Genomic DNA, 24,060 nt, shown 5'->3' with positions numbered 1-24,060 from the left:
GAGAGACGCTGCTGGCCCTCTGCTCTGCCCTCTCCCTCCTGCACCCGCGGCATCGCGGGCGGCCTCGGGGGCCGGGGAGCAGCGGCGTGGGGCCCAGATGCCCGGTTCTTCCCTCCGGCCCACGCGGGCAGTAAGGACACAGCTGGAGGGATTCGGGCTCCGTGCACAGAAGACCTTCTAGGATTCCCAGCAGTGAGACACACGACTATATTTCTACAGGAGGCTGGAAGTTCTCCCAGCACTATGGACTGGATGGCCTGAGGGGTAGTCCCTTCTCCAGCCACCCAGCAAGTGCTTCCTCTGTGCCTCACACATTCTGATTCCATCCGGACAGCACCTCCGGAGGCCGGTGCCCGGAGCAGGTGCAGCACTGAGAGGCGGTCCCTGCCCCAGGGCCCTCAGTCAGGCACTGACTGGGAGCTGGGATTTGAGTCTGAGTCTGCTGGTCACTGCAGATCAGCGCTACCCAAACCTGCTCCGCCCGAGGCCTCTGATACCCGCACCTTAGAGACGCCAAAGGCACTCCTGGCCATGTATTCTGCCCTCCTTCCTGCCACCCTGGACGGTCCCTCCCTGCCACCCCCTTCTCTCCACCATCCACAGCTCCTACCTCGATGTGCCAGGTGCAGTTGACGTTGGGCGGGTAGTGGCCTGGGTAGTAGGGGCTGCTAAATGTCCCCTGGGCTCCACGTAAGTAGCCTCCACAGCCTGAAAGTAAAGGCAGGAGAGAGCGCGTGAGGATCAAGGATCCAAGCGGCCGAGGGGCCCTGCAGAGCTGGCTTGGCCTCCCTCGAGAGTACGCCTAGGCACTGGATGCTCTCCACGGCCGGGAGGGCCCTGAGCTCCAAACCCCTGGGCCGCCTGGAGGCTTGTCCCCTCCTGCCTTCTGGGCACCCCCTTACTGCTCATCCGGGGCAGCTGGAAGAACACGGCCTCGAAGCCGGGGTGCCGCCTCTCTGTGCTGGTCACCAGCGTGACGAGCAGGACGTTCTGGGAGGAGAGGAAGGTCAGGTTGTAGGAGGGAGGGTACGTGCCACACAGCCTGCGGGGGCAGAAGGGCGGTGTCATCATAGCGGACAGGACCCCTCCCCAACCCTGGTCCCACCACACAGGGCCAAGGGTGGGGTCCAAAGCCCGTCCCCACACAGGCAACCAGCCATCTGAATAAGGACCTACTCATAATACAGTTTTTGTTTAAAACAGCAAAAACTCAGAAACACTGAATGTCCAGCAGTTGAGGCCTCACTAAATAAACTACGGCCTAAATACTAACAGTAACTACTGACTCGCGTAAGCACACGCCAGGCACCGCTCTGAGCGCCTCTGTATCTGTTAACGCCAGTATTCGTCACAACACCCTCATTTTACAGTCCTGAGCCTGCTACCCTGCCCGCCTTTCCTGCACAACCACAACAAAGGCCCTGCCCGGTCTTCCTCCAGCCTCCTCTGCCTCCTGACAGCCCGACTCTGCTGCTTCCGTGGGCAGCCCTGCACGGCCCTCCTCTCAGGAACTGTGAGTAGCAGTCACTTCAACAGCAGCCCCTCCTGGTCTGTTGGCCTCACCATCCCTGAGTAACAATAAAACACTTATTTACAACAGCAGGAGGCACCTTCACTCTGGCCGGTAAAAGCACGCTCACCAGCATCTGGGGACCCGTGGGCCTCCGGCATCCTTGCCAAGGCTTACAAAGTCACCCTGAGCTGCTGCCCTGCAGCTCACACTGAGGACCACGCCACGGCTGCTCTTTGCTGCCTGGAAGCTGGCAGTGGCCTGAACCTCCAACATGCACTGCAGTTCATTCCAGAGGCCCCACCCAGCACGGGCAGCCGCCAGCCTCCCAGTGCCCACCTCCGCTGGCCCAGGACACTCACTGCACCACGGCCCGGGGCTCCACGGGGCTCAGGGTGTCATACACTGTGACCAGGTCACTGCCGTGTTCGTCACAGGTGGAGACATCGAAGCTGTGGAAGGTCAGGCTCAGTGCGGAGTCGGCGTCCCCCCGCAGGGTCCACTGGCAGCGGGCGTGAGACGGGTAGGGGCTGTTGGGGAAGCCAGGCGTGGAGAAGCGGATGGGCTCGCTGCCGCGGGCGTGCAGGGCGAAGCTGCAGCTGTCTGTGTGGACAAGAGGGCGCGGGGCAGAGCTGGTGGGGGAGCAGCCCAAACCCCCACTGGGGGGCACCCAGATCTGGCCTCTCTGAGGTGTCCCAGGCTGCCCTGGACCTGGGAGAGATCGGAAAGAAGGCTTCTCATGGCCTGGGAGAGGCACAGGGACGTGCTGGCCGTCGCTACCATGTGACTTTTGGGGATCCCTTTGACTGAAGGGGCATCCAGCCACAGCCCTTCTCTTCCCCTCTGGGACGAGGGCAGGATACTTACTGTCCTGGGCATTCTGTACTGTCCTGGGGTCGGTGGCTGAAAAATAAGAGGGAAAATAAAACATTTACTGATCTGGTCTGTTTCCTTATTCCTGCTTCCTTATCCCCTTAAAGGGAGGTGCCCAGCCAGCAGGCCGTCTCCTCTTCCGGGCACTGAATCTGGGAGTGCTGGGTCCCCCCACAACAGTCCAGGGCTTGGCCCTGCTCCAGGCCGGGCAAATGCCCACCCCGCTGCCCCTGACTCACGGAAGGCCACCACCGAGGTCAGCACAAAGGAGCTGAGGGTGCGGGCGCGGGGCGGCAGGGTGACCACGCGCTCCTCCGCCATGGCGCGCTCCACCTCCTCCACCAGGTTCTTGGGGACGCTGAACTCCGCCCAGTAGTAGGCGATGACACTGCCCTCGCTGGGGAGAGATGGGCCAGCCTGAGACGCCGGTGCCCACACCCTCCCAGATGCCAGGTGCAGACAGGCCAACTTGGCCCCCCAGGGGGCCCACCAAGAGGCCATCTGCTCCCAGGGTCCTGGATGCTCACCCACATGCTGACCCCTAAGCCAGGGACCTGGGCCCCTCACTCTCTGCTCTCACAGCCTCACACCCAAACAGGCGTGCAGTGTGGCCACTCAGGCTCAGGGGTGAGGTTCTACCACTAGCCTGGGCACGCCGAGTGGTAGCTTCTCAATCTGTTTCCTGAACTCTGAAAGGGGCTGAGAACGCTACCTGCCACACAGCATCTGTAAAGGTTAAATCAGACTAGCAAATGCAGAAGTACTTTTGAGATAAAGTCAGAACAAGGACTGGCGCCTTGCCTCTCCATGCAGGACCTTGCGGCTTCATCACGCACAGGCTGCGAGGCCCTCAGCCCTGCACACCACACCGCAGCGGTCCCCCTCCCCCCGGCCTCCCCGGCACCCACCTGAAGGCAGTCACGGCCGACTTCTTGTGATAGGGGCCCAGGACCGGGATCCCACTGTACAGCAGCTTCAGCTGAGGAAAGGAGAGGGGGTGACAGCGGGGAGGTGACGGCAGGCCCGAGAGCAGGAACGACCCCAGCCCCTAGCCCAGGCCGCTCCCTCCCTCCTGGGGCCTGGCACCTTCCCAGGCGCCTGGAAGCCCACATTACACACCAGCCCAGCGGTCTGGAAGCCAAGGGGAGCATCCTTTTCCTCTGGATGAGGAGATGGGTGCCAGAGTGGACAGGGGGCCTGGGCTCCATCCAGGGACTGGACTCACCGCCTCCTTCACCTTCTTGGCCAGGTTTGCAAACTCTGTGGAGTTGGGGTTCTCATAAGCATCCAGAAAGTTCTCATTCGAGATCCTCAGGTAGCCATTGAAGACCTTCTGGACCCGCACGTTCTGGTCTGTGAGAGACCAGGGGAGGAGGGCGGTCAGAGGAAGGGACACACCCGCTCCCGTCCCCACACCGTCCACAGCTGCCTTGAGCCCTCCCCTTCCCCCCCACAATCTGCATCCCCATCTCTCCCATCTCCCAGGTCGGCCCACGGAGGGAGGAGCTACTCACACTGGAAGTGCCAGACCAGCAGACCGGTCATAAGGGACAGCACGAGGACCCCGGCCAGCACGGCTGCCAGCACCACCCCGTGCCGCGGGCCGCCCTTCTCCACCATCCTGGTGTTGTTGGCCGGCAAGAACTCCACGCCTTCCTCAAATCCGTTCATGTTCTGAACAGAGAGATCAATGCACTGCCGTTCAGTGCAGGAGCCCTCCCGCCTCAGCAGCCGCCCAGCCCCGCTCGGGAACACGTGTACAGCTGGAGAGGAAAGGCAGGAGGCACGAGCCTTCCCTGCCCTGCAACCCCATGTCCGGGCGGCACCAGGCACGTGCTGATGAAGAATTGCAAGTTTAAATAAAATGAAACGAACAGCCTGTCTGAACCAGTCACTGGGGCTGTCCACCTGCCTGAACCATCCTAGCTTCAGGAGGCCGCCCAGGTGTGGGGAGAGCAGGCCCAGCCCAGGGCCGGGACTGGCCGCTGTGGTGCCTCTGGGCAAGCTTCGCTGGACACCCCACCAAAGCTCAGCCAGCCAAGAGTAAAGAGGCAGTGAACTGGGCAGCTCGGCCATGCCCCTGCAGGACAAGTCACTCTGCCGTAAGCCTAACATGCCCCAGGCCAGGATCCCAAGGTGAGGTGACATGGCCAGGTATCCACTGGAATCCACACCCAAGAGCTTGAAAAGCAAACAAAACTTCCAACAAATGGGATGGCAGCTTCCCCAGCTCCCCCCCATTAAGGGGTATCCAGGAAGCAGGGGCATGAGTATGGATGGGGCAGGTGGGGTGCCTGCAGCACTATGACAGGTGGGCAAACTGTTCTGCCAGACAGCACATGATCCATCTGCCTGCCCTAAATCCTGGAGAGGGGCTGCGCCCTTTTAGAGTTAATGGCCTCACACCCACTCCAACAGGGTTTGCAGTAAAAGCAACAGCCCCACCCCCAAGTTCCACAGATGTAGCCATTTTTAAGTTTCCAGATGTGGTCCATCAGGTATTCACCTCATGACTCTAAATGATGGGCCTGAACTGACATTTCTTGAGTCGTCACATTCAAGCATTATCTACTCACTGCTATGAAAAAGTCTCCCCGCTCCAGCCACATTCGGATACTTGTATCTCTACCTTTAGTTTCCTAATTGGTCATATTTGTGACTTAGTCTAATATCGAACACAGAAACATATCCCATACTCAACCCAACCCTGGTAATCATATTGCAACGTATAAACGTATCACTTCAACACTACTGTGTCAATTACATCTCAAAAAGAAATAAAACTTTTAAAGGAAAAAACCTACCCCAGAGGCAACCACTTAAAATGCATTTGAGCTGCTTGCTCTGGAATTTGCCTCCATATTTCTAAACAATATGCCAATATAACTATCTCTTGGTTCATCGATCTAAGATATAATCAACTGACTTCCTATTATGAAAACGTGGACTTCAATGTCCTTCCTTCTCTGTCTCTCACCCATCCTCCCAGGAGTTACAGAGCTAAAGTTTTGAAAAAATTACATCCATTCTTTTATGTTTTCATTATTAGTCTTTGAAAATATTGTTCACTTTTGTATCCTTCCCACTACAACCAATTTGTTTTTCTTGCCACAAATATTCATTCACTTGGGTTTCTTTTTAACACGCACCTGTCTTTCCACACGATCTAAGAGCTCTGTAGTGTTCTTCTGAGCTTCCAAGTGTAGCGTCCGTCAAATAACCTCTCCTTTAACATCCCTTCTGAGGGCCCCCTGCCAGACCTCCCCTAGCTGTCAACTGTAACTTCCTCCACCATCACCCCGACAGGCTCCTTCATCTCCCTCTTGTGCTAAAACCCCTATTTTCTGGATCCCACACCTCCATCTCTCTTGACTTACTTCATTTTGGTGGAACACATACTTCAGGAGTTTCCAGAGAGGGGAATTTTTTTAGACTTCGTATGTTTCAGGAGGATCTTAATTCTGCACTCGCACCTGTTTGATGGTTTGGCTGGTTCGAGGACAATACGTTTTCACTTAGAATTCTGAAGGCTCCACTGTTTCCCAGAGCTTCTAATTTTGCTTTGGAGAAATACGTTATTAGTACAAATCCATTATTTTTTATTCATGATTTATGGTCTTTCTCTGAGGAAAGTCTTGAGGAAATGCTTTGAGCTGGGTCTTTAAATTTCACTACACTGAGCTTTCTGCCTGTCCTTGATTTTGGAAACTCAGATCTTTCAGTCTGGAAAACTTTCTTGCGCTATTTCTTAGATTATGTTCTCCCCTTCATTTTCTCCTTTCTCTTTCTTTAAGTTCTATTATACTGACCCCCTCTACTTTCCTTATCCTTTCTCTGCTTTACCCATCTTGTTTTTTAATCTTTCTCTTGAGGTTTTCATTTCTGCTATCAAAACTTTCACTTTCAAGATTTCCTTCTTATTCTCTGAATTTTGGATGCAAAATCTTCTCATTCTTATGTTTCTATTGAGTAACTTTACTGTGTTGAAGACTTTCCTCAAATGCCTGAGGATGTGAGGCTGTTTACTCGTATCTAGGAATGAGGTCCTAGTCCTCTGGAAGCTCTGGGCATGGCTGGCCACAGTGGCTTCACCTCAGGCCACACAATTCAATGGCTAGCCAGATATTCTACCAGGCTCTCCTCACTGTTCTACGGGATAGTTTAGTTACTGCAGGAGTTCTAATCTCCTGGACGGGGTAATTTAAACCCAGTCACTAACACGGGAGAGAAGAGACCCGTGACTGTGCTCCCCTCACTTCATCTCTCCTGGCATCTGGTGTCAAGTCTGGAGAAATCAGTTTCCCGCCCTCGTGGGGGACTGGTGGCTGGGGGTATTTTTGTTTGGGATGGAGGTGGGGGTCTGGCGGTTTCTGACAATGCTCACATCCTTCTTCTATAATTCCTGAGCCTGGCAGAGGATGTGACCAGAGAAATACCAGAAGAGTATTTCTAAGCACTAAACAGCAGCATGTATCTTCAAAGTCAAAGGGGTCACTGAAGGGTGAGAAAGATAAATGAAAAAGCACACATAACAAAAATCTATCGTGTGAAATTTCAGAACACCAGGGCGTAAGAGTACATCCTCTATGTGCCTATCTGGCTTTCCCCTCCCCCTCCACCTAATATTTTACATTTCTTCATCATTTGGCTCTATTCTGGGATCTTTTTAAACTTACTCTTATAAACCTTCTATGGAATTTTAAAAATAGCTTCCCTGAAGAACAACTGACATAAATTGTGCATATTTAAAGTATACAATTTTTTGGCACACACACACACACACCACCATCACCACAATCAAGATAATGAACATATCTATCACCTTCAACAGTTTCCACCTGGTCCTTCCCTCCTTTCCTTCCTGATTCCCTTTCCCGTCCCCAAGCAACCTCCTATCTGCTTCCCAGCAGTAAAGGTTAGTTTCCTTTCTCTAGAACTTTATATAAATAGAATTATACACCAGAAACTCTTTATTGCCTGGCTTCTTTTACTCAGCACAGCATTTGAGATTTACCCACGTTACTACGTTTATTATTCCTTTCCACTGTTGAGCAGTAGCCCACTGTATGGATAGACAGCAATTTGTCTACCCAGCCACCAGTTAATGGATGCTTGGGTTGCTTCCAGTTTGGGGCAATCACACATAAAGCTGCTATAAACATTTCTGTTTGGGTCTTTGTATTGGTATATGCTTTCATTGCTGTTGGGTAAATACCTTGAGTAAACTAGCAAGTCTGTACGATAGCTGTACGTTTAACTCTTTAAGAAACCGCCAAACTGTTGTCCAAAATGACTGTGCCTTTGTACAGTTCCCATCAGCAGTGTGTCATGTCCACATCCTATCCAACACTTGATGTGGTCAGTCTTCCTCATTTCAGCCGTTCTAACAGATGTGTGGTGGTCTCTCACTGAGGTTTTAAGTTGCTTTTCCCTAATGACTAAGGATGTTGAGCATCTTCCCATGTACTTAATTGCCATCTGTTTATCTTCTTTGGTGGTCTCTTCAAATCATTTGCCTAGTTTTTAAAGTTGGTTTGCTTAGTTTCCTGTTGTTGAGTTTGGAGAGTTCTTTACATATACTCTGGTTACAAGCCCTTTATCAGATATATACTTTGCAAAGATTTTCTCCTAGTCTGTAGCTTGTATTTTCATTCCCTTAACAGTGTCTTTTGAAGAAGAAGTTTTTCATTTTGATGAAGTCTCGGTTTGTCAAGTTTTTCTTCATGGATTCTGATTTTGTGGCTGTACCTGAAAAATCGTTGTCTGACCCAAGGCAACAAGGATTTTCTGCTTTGTTTTCTTCCAATAGTTTTATAATTTCGGATTCTATATTTGGGCTTATAATCCATTTTGAGTTTTTTTAATGATGTGAGGCACAAATCAAAGTCCTTTTTTTTTTGTAGGGGGGAGGTAATTAGATTTATTTATTTATTTTTAAAGGAGGTACTGAGGACTGAACCCAGGACCTCATGCATGCTAAGCATGTACTCTACCACCTGAGCTATACCCTCCCCATGTATTCTCAGTGGCCACTCCAGATTAGATACTGGTTTTCTGCCTCCCTGTGGTCAGCTTCCAGAACTGAGAGAGTAAGTACTCTGGGAAATGAGAACGCAAGTCCCTTGGCAAGGGGAAGGTGGCCGATGGCATGGATAGCGGACCCCAGGGCCACCCTAGACTGGCCACAGAGCAAGGCAGTCAGTGGTGGGACTGGTTCAAAGGTATTATGATTTCTGGGCTCCATGCAGCCCAGAAACACTGTTTAATCAGTAACTAGACCAATTCCTTTTATAACCCTACCCTTGGCTCCATTTGCAGGATATTAGAGATCATCTTGCCTAACCCAGTCATTTCACTGATAAAGAAACTGAGTCTGAGAGAAAGGGAGTGATCTGTCCAAAGTCACAAAGGTACTAAGCCAGTAAAGCAGCCAAGTGGGACAAGAGCCACGCCTTCCAACCCTGGCCGGGGTTTGACGGATGCACGCGGTTGGCCAGCTCCCATCCACTCCGGCTTAATCGTGTACACAACCTTCTCTCTACATATAATCATCTCTCTACAGACCACACAGCCAATGGAGGAGGGTGTATGCCAGCGCCTCCCTCTGCCTCTCCTCTCTCGAGAAAGTAAACACATTTGCAGGTGCACATACAAAACCCAGTGCTGTGAAGCAGGTGCTTGCTAACCACAAACAGAGGCCATGCAACTCTCAGGGCCTCTTCCCCCCAGGCAGCTTGAGTTAGATCCTGGCCAGAGTCCCCAGAAACACAGCGTGGCTCAAGGCCAGCTCAGACAAGAGAGCAAGGAGTGACTTCTTGGAGGACAGATGGGCATCAGGGCTACGTGCAGAGTGAAGCCCCTGGAGAGACAAAGGGGGAGAACCCAAGGGGAAGGTTGCAGGGGCCAGATCAGATCACCATCCCCACCCAGCTTCCTGGAGCGATAGAAGGGGTACTGTCCAAAACTCCAGGAGGGGAGAAGACCATATTTCTGCTGTTGTAAGCACACTAGTGCAAATGATGTGTATCCTCCCCAAGTGGTCCAGCCCCAGTGGTTGGACAAAAAAATTACTTACAGAAGGTAAAAAGAAAAAGGTATATTTTATTTGATGCTATGGGAAAGATCCTTGTAGTCACCTTATTCCCATTAAGTAAGAGACTCACCAGGGCTGAAAGCTCAATGCTAAGCAGACAAAACTCAGTGTCCAAGTCAACCACTGAACCTCCCGCGGGAGAAGACCCTTCTTCGCCTGTTCCCCAAGAACACACTGATGACCTGGCACCTGCTGTGTGCTCGTCAGGACCTGCTCTCCCCCTGGCTCCAGGCACCAGCGGATCCGAAGCCGGAACGCACCACTGGCAGCTAAGTGTGGTCCTCAAAGGAGAAAAGCTACTGGTAAGTGTTCACATTTATAAATAACAGAAATAATACTAACGACCCAAAAATCCACACAAGATTCCAGTCAAAGCAGATGGGGAGAAATGCAGCCTTCACGCTGGACTCTTTTTTTTTTTTTTTTAAAGATTGTTCTTCATTTGGCCAAGTTTGGATGTGATCTGCCAGGAAGGCAGGAGGTGAACCTGAAGACTAAAGAGGTCGCCAGGAGCCCAGGAAGCGGCCGTGAGAGGCCCTCCCAGAACACCTGGCGATGTGCTTCTGGTGCTGAAGATCAAGGTCAAAGGGCAGAGGTGATGTCACTGGCAGGAGAACAGGGGTGGCTGGCTTCAGGTGCCACTGCCAACCCCCCAGCTGACTTGCGGCAGGCACGTTTCACTCACAGGTCTGGTGACGCCGTGTACCCACCACCAGATGGGACGGATTTCAATTCCATGATGTCACCCCCGCAGCCATGGTCATGAGAACCATAAACTATCCTTGAGATGGTTCAGGCAAGAGACAGTCTGAGCATCAGCAATGGCTTTCCAAGCGAGGACACATTCCGTGGCGCCTTGAAGATGCCTTCATTCTCCAAGGGAAAGACAAAGCCAGGATTAACTCTCCTGGCTGCTCCCTGATGTCAGTTTGAGTTAGATCCTGGCCAGAGTCCCCAGAAACTCAGCATGGCTCAAGGCCACCAGAGACAACAGAGCAAGGAGTGAATTCCAAAACTTAACACAGCTTTTGCCATCCTGGGCAACGCTGAGCACAGTACAACGCGTGGCCCAGGGACACGAGGGATGAAACTGGAGAAAGGCCCCTGCTTCAAGTTGCTGTCTCCAGGCAGGAGGGGCCCTACTTAGATGGCTCTTTTCAGTTAATCAGCACCCACAAAAAAACTCAGGCAGCTGTGAGGACTCCCAGCTCCCAAGGGCGGGGACTTCCTGCAGCCACTACAAGTCCCCGCCCAGCACAATGACCAGCACCGAGAGGACACCTGATTTGCTCATCCCAGGATGACCAAAGTGACAAAGGAAAAGAGAAGAGAAAGCCACATCAGAATCCACCCACTCACCAGGCTGGGCCAACTGATCCCACAAGAAGCCAGATTCTCAAGAAACAGGAGGCTCTGGTTCCCACTGACCGCACCACCCTAGCATTTCCCATGAAAAATAATGATTAAAAAATACAATAAAAGCAGCACAGTGCTTGCTTAGCACCCAGATTTCCAAGCCCCTCTCCCTGGAGATTCTGATGCAGCAGGGCAGGGGCAGGGTCTGGAAGTTTAACTGGTGTCCCAGGTCATTCGTAGGAACTTGACCGTGAGAGAACACTGCCACCTACCATTTCTAGGAGGCTGCCGGCCTGGCTCACCTGCTTCCCACCACTGTGAGAGGAGCCGGCCGGGTCATGTCAGTTTCAGTCAGCCTATTTTAAGCAACCACCTGGGATGCAAGGTACATGTTGTAAGAGGCTGGACTTGCTTTCACGCCCAGGACCCTCCCACGATAGGTTGTAAGCACCACCCAGAAGTCCCTGAGGCTGCCACCAGATTTCTGCAGACTCACGCTATCAGCCAAGGTTGGTCAGCGGGTGGCGGGCCCCCAAAACCCTCTGCCTTTTTGTTACTCGACCCTCTCACCCTTACCCTTCGACCCCGTCACTGTCCCCCACAAGAATTAGGAGCTGCTGGGAAACAGGTGAGCTGCGGGGCCCTATGGAGGATCCAGAATTACCTGCAGATCTGTGACCCCAAGGCCTCTAGGGGAACAGAAGCTGACCCAGAGCCAACAGCTCCCACTGCAGGAAATCAATCAAAACTCTGCACACCTGGTCAGAGCAGGCTGGAAAGTCCCAGGGGCCTGACTCAGCCGAGCGTGGGCATCTTCAGCACAGGACCCGGTGGTTCTCTGCCAGCCAGTGTCTGGCTCCTGCAGGTTTCATGCCTGTGTCCCCTCCCTACTCCCAGCCCTGCCCACAGCCCCGCCCACACCACCATGGGAATGGGACCACACACGCCTGCAACCAGACCCCTCAGACACAAGCCTCGTCTTTCTTTTATGAGAGTCAAGGGCAAGAACCCTGAGCCACTGGGGCAAGTATTTCTCCCTGAGCCTCAGTTTCCTCCTCTTAAAAGTGGGTTAATAACCCCTTACAGCCTCCTCCGTAGAGGTGTTGTAAAACATAATTAGCTGCTAACGACAGGCCTACCTACTGTTTCCCTTCGATTTTGCTTCCTCCACCCACTGTCCACCCATCTGCCCAAAGCCAGGCAGGCCCCATTCCTCCTCGGGGTCTGGCGGAGCAGGTGGAGTTCAAACATTAGAATGAAACAAACAGAAAGCCTTAATAGCCCACGTGTACAAAGCAGGCCTCCAAGAGCCAGGAAGGCCCGTGTCCACTGCCCTCTGGTCACGCTGCCCTGACGGGGAGCACTGGGAAGGCCTCCCGCTCCCTGCCCAGCCCGCTCCTCCCCCGCCTCCACTGGGGAGGCAGTGCCTGGCCTGGGGGGTGGGGTGTTGGGGGAGAAAGCCCAGAGGCGATTATCCAGCCAAGTCAGTGAGTCCGACAGACCACTTCCAGACTCTGAGTTTCTGTTTACACACAGAGTTCCAGCCACTTCCAGAACATGTTTTTAAAACTTTAAAATCTTACTTCAACTGCAATTTTTGCAGCACCTCAAAATGATAAACAATAAATGGACTGGTTGAAGGGGAAGCAGGACCAAGGGCTCTGGTCTGTGTTCCTGGAGACATTGTCCTAAAAGGCAAAAGAGTTTCAAACCACCGACTTAGACGGTGAGGAAGCCGAGGCCCCGGGCGGCTGTGGGGAAGGGGCCTGCACATGGACAGAAGCCACGGAGGCTCCAGGCTGCCACGACCACTCCCGAGGGGGCAGCATACCCACTGCCTCTGTGACTCTGCAAAGGCCACGCCAAGCATAATCAGTATTTTTGTGCATCTCTGTGCCATGATGGGCACTTTTCAAATATTTCATCTCTAATTCTTACACTTTTAGAAGAGGAAATGGGTTAAAAGAGGGTAACTTATCTAAAACCCAGAAAGCTACAAAGCGGCAGGGCTGAATTTCAGACCCAGATTTGACTCCAAAGTCAGTATTCTCAGGACACTCTGTTTCTCAGGGGGAAAGCTGATCACTCCCCACAGCTCTGCAGACAAGCAAACTGAAGCCTGGAGGTGACTGGTCTTGGAGAACACTCAGCAAAACTATCTACCTCAAAACCACTTCCTGGGCCCAAAAGACCGGCATGCTGTGCCCACCGCTGCAGATGGACTTCCACCCCTTCAACACTGGGCTGGGGGTGCAAACCCTGCCCCAGCCAGGAGGCCCCCAAACCTGTGAGGAAGAGGGAGGCTGGTCCCATCCTGCCACTCAGAAAGGTTTGGCTCCTCACCACCTACCAAGCACAGCCTGCCCCTGAGAACACAGACCAAGGCCAAGATCTTCCAGGAGACCTCTGAGGACCATCTCAGACCACAGTCTTTCTCCCCGGAACCTCCCCTGCCTTAGAGCTGCATGCCCCACTTGGCATCAGGTCCCCTCACTTCCACAGGGAGTGGACAGGTGGTCCTAGGGGGCCCTCCGGGTATTGTTTCTTCTCCAGCCCTCCTCCGACCCTTGACCTAGCCCAGGGTTAGCACTTTATCCTTTTTTTTTTTTTTTTGATTGACTGAAGGACTTCTCTCTCCATAGCCAGACTCTTAAGTCGCCTACCCAAAGGAGATACCAGGCCCTAGGGAACTTTCCAGACTTGTGTCCACCCCTGGAAGGGGAGAGAATGCTCAGTCAACACCCAAAGGTCCTGCTGACAGCCCCCCTCCCCAGGCTCTCTAGTGTCAGCCAGCCCGGTTACCTGCTATTCCCAAGACACCTAAGTTTCGACTCTCCCAGTCTTCAGTTAAATGCTTCCCCCAGGACACAGCCTCTTGTAATTCCAACCAGAGAATTCCATTTCAGATGGGCTCCAAGATCACAGATGAGAGACTCCCCAGCTAGGCTCTTTGATGCCACTAACTTTGCACTCAGCCTGTCCTTTTTGGCCAGAGATCCTCTTCCTGGTCCAGCCACTCCCTCCTTTCTCCTGCCCCAGTCACCTGACTGGGAGCAGAAGTATCTGCCCGCAGGGGCACAACCAGGCAGATTCCCCCAGAAACCAAGCAAGAAAGCTAAGAGGATGCCCCTTCGCCTCAGGAAAAGAAGGTGAAACTTCTTTCCATTCTTTTTCTTGACTTTTCACTGAGCCCACGTGCTGATTTCAAAGGCTACTGCTTTCTTAGTTAGTTACTGGCTTTTGTGTTGAGATCATTGTAAATTCAGGTGCAGTTGTAAGAAACAGTATCGAGAGCCCTTGTACACTTGGCCCAGTTTCCGCCAATGATAACATCCCGTAGGACTGTATTATAATGCCACGACACTGATGTGACCCACGGACCTTACTCAGAGTTCCCCTTTCACTTGTACCCACTTGTGTGTAAATACTAAATTTCATACAATTTTACTACTGGTGTCGGCTTCTGTATCTACCAACAGTCAAGATTCTGAACGATTCCAACTTAAGGATCCTTCCTGCTGCCCTTTAGCAACCATACCCACCTCCTTCCTGCCCCCCTCCCCCGACCAGCCAGCTCTAAAATTGTCATTTCAAAAATGATAGCTATAATGGAAAAGAATCTGAAAATATATATATAATATATATGTATAACTGAATGGCTTTGCTGTACACTTGAAACTAACATTGTAAATCAACTGCACTTCAGTAAAAAAGTAAGAATTAAAAAAATAAAGTACTTGGAAATTTCAATTTAAAAACATGCTGTATAAATGGACCATCCAGTGTAGAATCTTTGGGGACGGCTGGCTCTTCTCGCTCAGCAAAATTCCCCGGAGCATCAATGCAGCCACTGCATTCGCTCCTTTTTACTTCTGAGTAGTATTCCACGGCACCATTCAGCCTTTTTTAACAGCTGCCTTGGTAGTCTCTACAGAAGTCAGGGGAAACACCCCAAGCGCACTGGCCTCCTGGAACTGACTACATTCAGAAACACCCCTCCCACCTCTTCAGTAGCTCCCAGGCCGGTTAATCAAGGTACAAATCTTGACACAACATTGTAAAATGACTGTAACTCAATAAAAAAAAAAAAATGTTAAAAAAAATCAAGCTACAAATCTAGCTGTCTGGAAGAAAGGCCTAAATATGCAAACAGGGGAGGGCGCCCGGAGGCCCCGGTCCACAACTGCAGCCAGAATCCTGTGGAGGAAGTAGAAGGACAGGAGAGAGAACCGCGGAACGGCGTTCTGGGAATCGGATTCTTAGAGCACAAACAGTTCAGACATCATCCCATCTCCCATCCTCCCGGGCCACCCTTGCTGGGGGACAGAGTATTTTCAGGTGTGCCCACATTACTAAGTTCTTCCTCCCCTGCCAGCCATCAGCATCACAACAGCCCTGCACATTAGCACCGCAATAGATCCAGCCTAATTCCTCCCGGTCAGAGCAGCTCCTGAAATCCTCCTCGGAGTCTGCTCTTTCTCTGGCTAAAATGCTCAACTCAGTGGTTCACAGTGTTTTCTAAACCTCTGGCTATCTCAGGCAACCACGAAGTAGCAATATTTCCATTAAGACAAGGAACCCATAATTGAACAACATAATCCGAATGGGATCTGACCAGCTTTGCCCCGTAAGGGCTGTTCTTCAATTCCCTTTGTTTCCATTAATCGTCCAAAAATACAGTCAATTAGCAAACACAAGTAATAAAAATATAGTAACACAGACTGACATATCCACTTGATGAGCATTGACATAGCAACCAAGAACGGTTTTTCAGGAAAAAAAGGACACTGTGAACTCATCTACAAGACAGAAACAGACTCTGACTTAGCAAACAATCTTACAGTTACCAGGAAAAGGGGGTGGGAAGGGAAAATATGGGAGTTTGAGACTTACAAATGTTAGCCACCATATATAAAAATAGATTTTTTTAAAGTTTCTGCTGTATAGTACAGGGAACTATGTTCAGTATCCTGTAATAACCTTTGTAAAAAATATGAAAACGAATGTACGTATGTATATTCATGACTGGGACATTGTGCTGTACACCAGAAATTGACACACTGTAACTGATGGTACTTCAATTTAAAAAGAAAAAAAAGAATGGTTTTTCAAAGAGGTGGTGGTAACATGGAAAAAAATCTCTAAACTATAATGTTAAATGAAAAAAAAGTCAAAGTATCTGGGCACTTCCTACTCTTCCGAACTCAGCTCAGGCACCTCCTCTGCGAAGCTGCCAAGGAAAGTCTGTCCCCCACTGTTTTAGGTGACAGGTGACTTCCTCTGGTTTCCTATCCCCCAAGCATCCTCCATCCTAGTCACTCAGTGTCTTAGAGTCAACCACCTGCTCCTTAAGGACGGGGGAGAGGGGTGGGGGCTGTGTCTTGCTCCACAATTCTAGCATGGGTTAAGATACGTAATAAATGTGTGATGAATTAATCCATGACAACCATGTCCTCAGCTGTAGAACAGGAATGACGTTATGATTCCATTTTGGGGAGAATACGTGTACACACACATATACATTAATATCCACATAAATATTAGTATACGCGTGGAAGACTGCTGGAGATGAGAAACCAAACTATTCCGAGGTTTTATAACCTGGGGGAAAGAATTTCAGAGAAATTTCACTGTGTACATTTGTGTATTGCTCAACTTTAAAAAAAAAAGAAAAAAAAGTCCTTTCCTAACTTGTTTTTTGACCCTAAATTTCTGAAGTTTAATTTTGGGGCAAACATGTTTAAATCTCTTCAAAACTGAATACATCTCTAGTCAACACTAACCTTGGCAGCTATTGAGAAGTCAGACTTCTCACATCAGTGAGGTACCCTTGAACAGTTTATTTAAATGAGGAGATTCCCAGGCTCTATTTGACCATAAGATCCTAACTTTTAGAATCAGAAAAAAAAGCAGTTTTTTTTTAGAAAATATTAAAATGCCTCTCTAGGGTACTTTCCCCATTTTTAAAATACTTTCTACTTGTCTCAGCCAGCCAAATGCTCTTTAAAGATGTACATATTAGCCTTTTTAATCATAATTTTAAAAGGCACAACCAAATAAAAACTTCACGGGAAGGGGGGACTTACTCTGCATTTTAGGGAGCCACATTACATGCCTGGCTTTCAACTGGGAATTCAGGATCTGCTGTGGTATCCCGCTTACTCCGGGGCCTCCCTCCCGGGGCTCCTCAGGTCCCAGCCCTGGGAGGGTGGGGGTTTTGTGTCCGCAGTCAGGGCGGTGCACGTCCTCCCAGTGCAGATGGACACAGTGCAGTTCTCGGCAACCTCTCACGCAGGCTGCCCTTCTTCTGACTCACAACTGTGTCATCCAAGGTATCCGCCTTTCCCTCCCAGTAAGGTGTCATATACAAAGCTGATAAGCAAACGAAGACCTCATCAGAGCTGTTACTAAATAAGAAAAGACACAGGACTCAGGAGGGAGTCGGGGGCAGCCCCAGGCCACCACCCAGAGTGACTTGGAGGCATGAGGGGACTCTCTTAGGCACAGCTGCTTAGACACAACCCCTAGACCTCACTCTCCTCCATCCCCCAGTCTTCCACCGCACCACCCAGCAGACAGGAGACGGATACACCTCCCAGAGCATCAGTACATGAACAGCCACAAACTAGGCAAAACCTATGCGTGTGGCAAAGACTGGAAGAGGCCCCCAAAATGTAAACAACCTGATACATTGGCTTGGGTAGGTGGCTTTTTTTTGATCATGTGTGTAACAAATAAAGCTACCATTTGTTCAAAGCCTTGTTGAAGCCCATCTCTAGGCAGTCTCCTGGTCTACCAGGTGAGTAACCTCATCAAACAAGAAACCAGACAAGCTTGGTGTGAGAGGTCTGGAGCGGACCTGTGCTGGCGCCTGGTGTCGGTTCTCCATTTAAAGATGTGTTCTCACTAAACAAGCAACTCTCCAAGGAAGAAGTGCAAATGATCAACAGCCACATGAAAAAATGCTCATATCACTAATTATCAGAGAAATGCAAATCAAAACTGCAATGAGGTATCACCTCACACCAGTCAGATTGGCCATCATTCAAAAGTCCACAAATGACAAATGCTGGAAAGGCTGTGGAGAAAAGGGAACCCTCCTACACTGCTGGTGGGAATGCAGTTTGGTGCAGCCAGTATGGAAAACAGTGTGGAGATTCCTCAAAAGACTAAGAATAGACTTACCGTATGACCCAGAAATCCTGCTCCTGGGCATATACCCAGAAGAAACCCTACTTCAAAATGACACCTGCACCCCAATGTTCATAGCAGCACTATTTACAATAGCCAAGACATGGAAACAGCCTAAAGGTCCATCAATAGATGACTGGATAAAGAAGATGTGGTATATTTATACAATGGAATACTATTCGGCCATAAAAAATGACAACATAACACCATTTGCAGCAACATGAATGTTCCTGGAGAATGTCATTCTAAGTGAAGTAAGACACAAAGAGAAAGAAAAATACCATATGAGATCGCTCATATGTGGAATCTGAAAAAAAAAAAAAAGAACATAAATACAAAACAGAAACAGACTCATAGACATAGAATACAAACTCGTGGTTGCCAAGGGGGTGGGGGATGGGAAGGGACAGACTGGGATTTCAAAATGTAAATAGATAAATAAGATTATACTGTATAGCACAGGGAAATATATACAAGATCTTGCGGTAGCTCACAGCGAAAAAAAAATGTGACAATGAATATAAGTATGTTCATGTATAACTGAAAAATGGTGCTCTACACTGGAATTTGACACAACATTGGAAAATGACTATAACTCAATAAAAAAAGTTTAAAAATTAATAAATAAAGATGTGTTCTCGGATTTTGCTGGGGGTGAGTCTCAATCTCCACGTCCTTGGAACACAGCTGTATATAATGGCTTTGCTGTTAAGACTCCAGGCTTTGAAGTCGCTCAGATCTAGGTTTGAACCTCTGCTCCACTTCTAACTGCCTTGGGGCTATTATGCAAACCCTTTGAGCCTCAGTCATCTCATCCATAAACTAGGCATTGCTCTCATACGGATGCTGTGAGAACACAGAGGGTGAACAGAAGTGCACATATTTAGTGCCAGGGAGCAACGACTGTCATCAAATTCCTCACCTTTTCACCACCGTCACCACCAACTCGGAGAGACAAAGGACCCAAGACTCTGACCCGTCTGTTAGCCAACTATCACAAGGATCTTAAGGTTTCTGTTGCTAATTCTGATGATACGAGATTCCAAGACAGAATTTTCAGTAGGGATCTGCTTCTAGAAAAGTTCTTAGCAAAGAAAAAAGGGCAATTACTGCCCATGACCTCTGAACAAATTCCAAACACCCTTCTCACCCCCACCAGCCAGAGTGAGCATTCCCTGAGACGCTCAGAAGTTCCTATTTCCCACTTCTATAATCAAATGGTTATCAGAATTTTGCTAAGCCCCAGGCATCTCAGAAAAATCCTAAGAAGAGAAATCCAGTTTCTTACTTTCTTACTCTTAGACGTAAATCCCTCCCAGAGCCCTCTGAGCGGAGAGTGCCACCCTGCACCGCAGCAGTCCAGGGAGAACACAGCACAGCCGCACTGCCTGGGTGCAAACCCCAACCCCACTACCATTTTGCACTGCGACCTTAGGCAAGTCACTTAGCCTCTCTGTGCTCCCCCTTCCCCGCCTGTAAAAAGGTCTAAGAGGTACAACACACGCTACATGCTCAGTAAGCACCAGCAACGACTATCAGAGCTCTGAACACTCCCGTCGTATGTGCACAAGGCCAGAAGCCACATCTCTGGGATCTGGATTCCTCGGGGGCTGGTCACACCCTCGCTCTTCTTCCAAGAACAGACTTCCTCTCTTAGGAGAGACATGAGCCAACCACCTGGGCAGAACCACAGCCAGAGAAGGAACTGATACCAGAGGAACTCCAGGACCACGGCGGCCACTGGCCACAGCTGACAGTGAGAGGCCAGGCAGGCGCGACAGGGCCCCACAGAGGAGCCAGCTCTGGGCAGACCCGCCCCAGGACAATCCGCAGGGGTCACAGGAGATTTCGGCTTCCTACCTGAGCAGCTGTCAAGCTAGTGCTGCCTTCTCTCATCCTCAGTTTCCCGTCTCCTGAATGAGGACCAGGAATGTCCAGGTCTCCCAGGACCAGCGGAGGGCAGGCTAGTTCCCATGTTTACCACCTCCCCTGCTCTCCTCTCACCCCTGCACACACCTTCCGGCACAGGGCCTGCCCCTTCCGGAGAGGCCAGCACATGCTCGGAGAACCGAGAAAGAAGGAAGTGTTTTGTTTCATGTGATGGGAGGAGAAAGGGGTGAGCAGCCAGTTACAGTAGGTCTCAGCTCCCCCTTCCCTTCCACAGGAGGACCTTCCTCTAGAAGCCACGTAAAGGGAGGGAGATGAAACCTGGGACCACAGGAAGAGGGTCTCCGTCGCTGGGATGCTGATTCCCTGACACTCCTCGAAGCGATCGCGTGTCTTCAGCAGGCTGCGCGGTCAGCACAACCCCCACCCCCACCCCCCGCTTCTCAGCCTCTTCCCGAGCATCCTGCTGATACGACATCACCTTCCTGCTTGTCTCGAGGCTTTTCCAACTCAGAAACTGAAACACTGCGATTTGTAGACCACGCTGCAACTTACAAAGGGCTTTCATGTTAAGTAGCCCTTTTAATCTTCGCAACAAACCTGTAACGTATATGTCATCCCCGTTTCACAGCCACAGACACTGAGACTTAGAGGGATGAGGTAACACCGCTGAGATCACCCGGGAGGACAGTGGTGGCCCAGGTCTTGGCTCCACGTCGGACACTCCTGCCACCACGTCACAGATGGCCTCTGGCCACGAGTCATCCACCCTGGCCTGTCAAGCCTGGGTTAGACGCCCGTCCTAAGTGGCTCCCTTTGGCTTCTCCAGAACCCAGTACTTACCACACAGAATTTAATTCCCTGCATCCCACACGACTCTGGGCGTTCCCTGAAGGCAGGGACTGTGTGGGGTCTTTCTTGGGGCCGCTGCCCAGTAGCTGGCACATGCTCCGTCTGTGGTCACCTGATAGATATTTGTCCTGAAGATGAGTGAATGTTCGACTGACTTACAAAGAGCTGACACTCCCGACAGCCCCCACAGCATCTGATTTTGATCTCATCACACCCCATTTTCCAGGCCTGGTCTCCGCCTGCTGAAGGGTACCAAGTCCTACCGGGGCAATACTGACTTAGGAAGGAAGCGGCTTCCGAGCCACCAGCAAGTGTTCCACGAGGGCCAAGACAATCAGTGAGGCAGGCTTCCCCGCTCTTGTTCATGGGCATGACAATTGGCACCTGTGCACTTGCTCTCATGCAGGCAGGGTGCGCACAATCCCCAGAAACAAGGTGTCATCAGGGCTCCGGAGACAGTGGGGAACACAGAGGTGGCCACTTCTCACTTAGGAATAGGTGGAGGTAGGGCAAGGGCCAGAGTCATCAGCCTTGGGAAGGAGGCAGCCAGAAACAAGCACCATCAAACAGAACCTTTCTCCATCCACGCAGGGAGGGAAGTGACCAGGAACAAGGAACTCAAGAGCAGCAGTGCTTCTGTGGGGCCCAGCATGATCCAGCCAGAGCTGTCAGCTCAGCTGATGTGGCGGCTGCGCCTCCTGGTCAGAAACTAAGTCAAGGCCGCCTCTGCAGACCCTGACGGCAGACACTGCAAGGCGATCCAGGGAGTGAGAGTTCTGGGCATGCGTGGAGTGGGGAGGAATAGCTGAAGACTTCCTGGAGAAACAAAATGAGCTTTGGGCACCGCAGGCTACTTCCTTCAGGACACCGAGTCACGTCTCATTTTTGCACACACCTCTTAGCGTGGCTCTCAAGAGTGTAAGTTCCTTAAAGGAAACAGTCATATCTTATTTGTCTTTGAGAGCCTCCCCTCCAACCGTGCCTAGCCCAGGATAAGGTAGGGAGTTGGTTCAATGGGGCTTGGCAAGAGAAAAGACAGAGTGATCCACATAGGGAAATGGCAGACTCGGAGTGGAAGGAAGAGCCCAGGGGAGCGGAGAATGGAATAGCGTCATGGAAAGTGAGAAATGAACAGAGGCCACAGTGGAAAGTAAGCGAGGGCTTATGGGGGGCTGTGGAAGCTCAGAGGGGCTGTGGAGCACGGGTGGTGAGGTGTCTCCAGGAAGACCCAGCTCTCCCAGTGTCAGCAGGAGAGAGTCTCAGAAAGGGAATTCAGGAAGAGCCAACGACTTGGAGGAGGGAAGAAAAACAGCCCTGAAATAACAAACACCAAAGAGCAAACCCTCTGCTGAGGAGGCAGGAGTCTAGAACCCCAACAGGCAATTATCAGTGATTCACAAACATGGCAATTACAGAAAGGAAAACAGAAGGTGTCCGCCCGGTGCATCTGCCTCCAGCAGGGCAGAGACCCAGCGGGAACACAGACCCAAGCCTCCAGGCTGCCGGGGAGCGCGGGCTTCCAAACACCTACACAGCGGGTGGAAAAGTGGAGAAAACAAAAGTGCCCAGCCGGACCCTTGGCAGCCCAGAATCAAGTCTTCTGCAAGCTCCCTCAATCAGGATGCCACCTGGGGAAAGGAACTGATTTGAGAGACCATCAAAATCTGGCCTGATACGGGAGAGACGGCCGCAGTGCAGGGCAGGATCGCAGGAGAAAATACAAGGCCGGCCATCGTTCGCAAAGCAGCAAAGCTCCTTCCCCAAGTAGCGCCCGCCTCTCAGCACCCACTCTGAGCCAGCAACCTGGCTTACACTGGTCTTCCAGCACACGTGGGGTCCCTACTGGCAGAGAGGTGGTGGCCTGACTGCTAGGCCTACCTGGCCACTGCCACCTAGGTGTGTCCGTCTACAAAGCAGCTAAGACCCACCTCCAGATCTCTACGTGAAGATTCAATGTCTTTAAGGTCTTTTAAGATCTCACTGTTCTTTCTGCCAAACAAGAGCTTCCTGCCTCAATGTCTTCCAAAAGGCTCAAGACACAGGCTCCCACATCCTTTTCCGTAAAGTCACCTTCCCCAAGGGCTCCCTCCTCTCTTGGAGAAGCCCAGGCCGAGCCCACTCTGAGTCCTAAGCGTCATGCTCCATGGCCAGCGAAGCTCTGGTCTCCCAGTTGCCGTCGGCAAAGGTCCTCAAAATGCCTTCTGACCAGCAAGACAAAAGCAAATTCGCGCTAAGGCCAAGGACGCTCGGGCTCCAAAGCGCCCTGGAAACTTTCCTTCCCCGGCCCAAGTCGCGCACTCCGAGCCGGCGCCGCTGCTTCCTTCCAGACGTGCACGCACAGCGCGGCGTTCGTGAGCGGCCCCAGACGAGCCCCTTCCAGGCGGCGAGAGGCCCGAGGGGCCGGAGGGCCGGAGGAGAGGGCCGCGGGGCCGCCGGCCCCCGGGCGGGCGCGGCAGGGCTGGAACCCGAGGTCCGGCCGGCGCCCGCCGAGCAGGAAATTCCACCTGTCGGGCCGGCGCCGCGGCCACAAACGCCGGCGGAGCGGCTCCCGCGGCCGAGAGACGCGCGGCGCTGCCCGGCCCCCGGCCCCCCGGACCCCCGGACCCCCGGCACCCCGCGCTCCCCGCCCCGACGCCGCCCGCGCTCGCCCACCTCAGGTCGCGAGCTGTACTTGAGTCCCGCGCCGAGACCCCCGGAGCCGCCTGAGCCCCTGTGCGCCCGGTCGCTCCTCATGGTCCCGCAGGCCGTGGGGCTCAGGCCATCGCCGCGGGGCTGGGGCTGGGGCTGGGGCCGGGGCGCGGGGCGGGCCTGGTTCCGGTCTCAGGCGCAGCGCGCCGGCCGCCGAGGCTCTGCCCGGCCCTTCCTGTCGCGCGCAGGTAGTTTCAGGGTGTGGCCTCCCCACTGCCCCGCCCGCCGCGCCGCCCGCCGGGCCGCCGCACCTTCCCCCGCCCCCCGCCCCCCCTCCCCCATCCCCCACCCCCATCCCCCCACCCCCCACCTCACCGCCTACCCCCACCCCACCCCACCTCCCCCCGCCCGCAGGGCTCCGGGGCCACCTCCCCGCATCGCGACCCGGGGAGCCAGGCCACCGCCTGAGGTGGTGTGGCAGCCGGACGGCGACCTGCCTGGTGGTGGCCCTCAGCCCGCACTGTGCCCCGCACAAAACGGGCCCGCAGGAAGTTTGGAGCAACAGCGAAACTTAATTCCCCCTCCCTGCTCCTAGCCTGGAAGTGGCCCTTCCCCTGGAGGACAGCTTCCCCCCCCCCCCCCCCCGCCGGCCATGGTTTCGTCCCTCTCT

The 24,060-nt window shown here is 52.1% G+C and overlaps 1 protein-coding gene across 2 annotated transcripts in view; it reads right to left on the bottom strand.

Moving 5' to 3' along the window:
• Window positions 1-23,631, bottom strand: part of ST14 (ST14 transmembrane serine protease matriptase) — a 32,177-nt gene extending 8,546 nt beyond the window's left edge. The window contains exons 1-9 of one of the 2 annotated variants that reach the window (XM_074357149.1): window positions 23,415-23,631; window positions 3,898-4,057; window positions 3,609-3,736; window positions 3,292-3,362; window positions 2,623-2,780; window positions 2,378-2,413; window positions 1,873-2,113; window positions 903-1,042; window positions 611-708 (exon numbers count right to left, since the gene is read on the bottom strand). In XM_074357149.1, the coding sequence (XP_074213250.1) occupies window positions 611-708; window positions 903-1,042; window positions 1,873-2,113; window positions 2,378-2,413; window positions 2,623-2,780; window positions 3,292-3,362; window positions 3,609-3,736; window positions 3,898-4,057; window positions 23,415-23,495 (1,113 nt within the window). In that variant the 5' untranslated portion in view covers window positions 23,496-23,631. Of the gene's footprint in view, window positions 1-610; window positions 709-902; window positions 1,043-1,872; window positions 2,114-2,377; window positions 2,414-2,622; window positions 2,781-3,291; window positions 3,363-3,608; window positions 3,737-3,897; window positions 4,058-19,883; window positions 19,935-23,414 lie in introns of those variants that run through there. The other variant, XM_074357150.1, reaches the window with a different exon arrangement.
• Between the last annotated feature and the right edge of the window lie 429 nt (window positions 23,632-24,060).

This window comes from Camelus bactrianus, chromosome 33 (assembly GCF_048773025.1).
Source record: "Camelus bactrianus isolate YW-2024 breed Bactrian camel chromosome 33, ASM4877302v1, whole genome shotgun sequence".
Classification (NCBI taxonomy): Eukaryota; Metazoa; Chordata; class Mammalia; order Artiodactyla; family Camelidae; genus Camelus; species Camelus bactrianus.
Note: the sequence above shows the minus strand (reverse complement) of the source record. Positions and strands in the feature narration are given on the sequence as shown.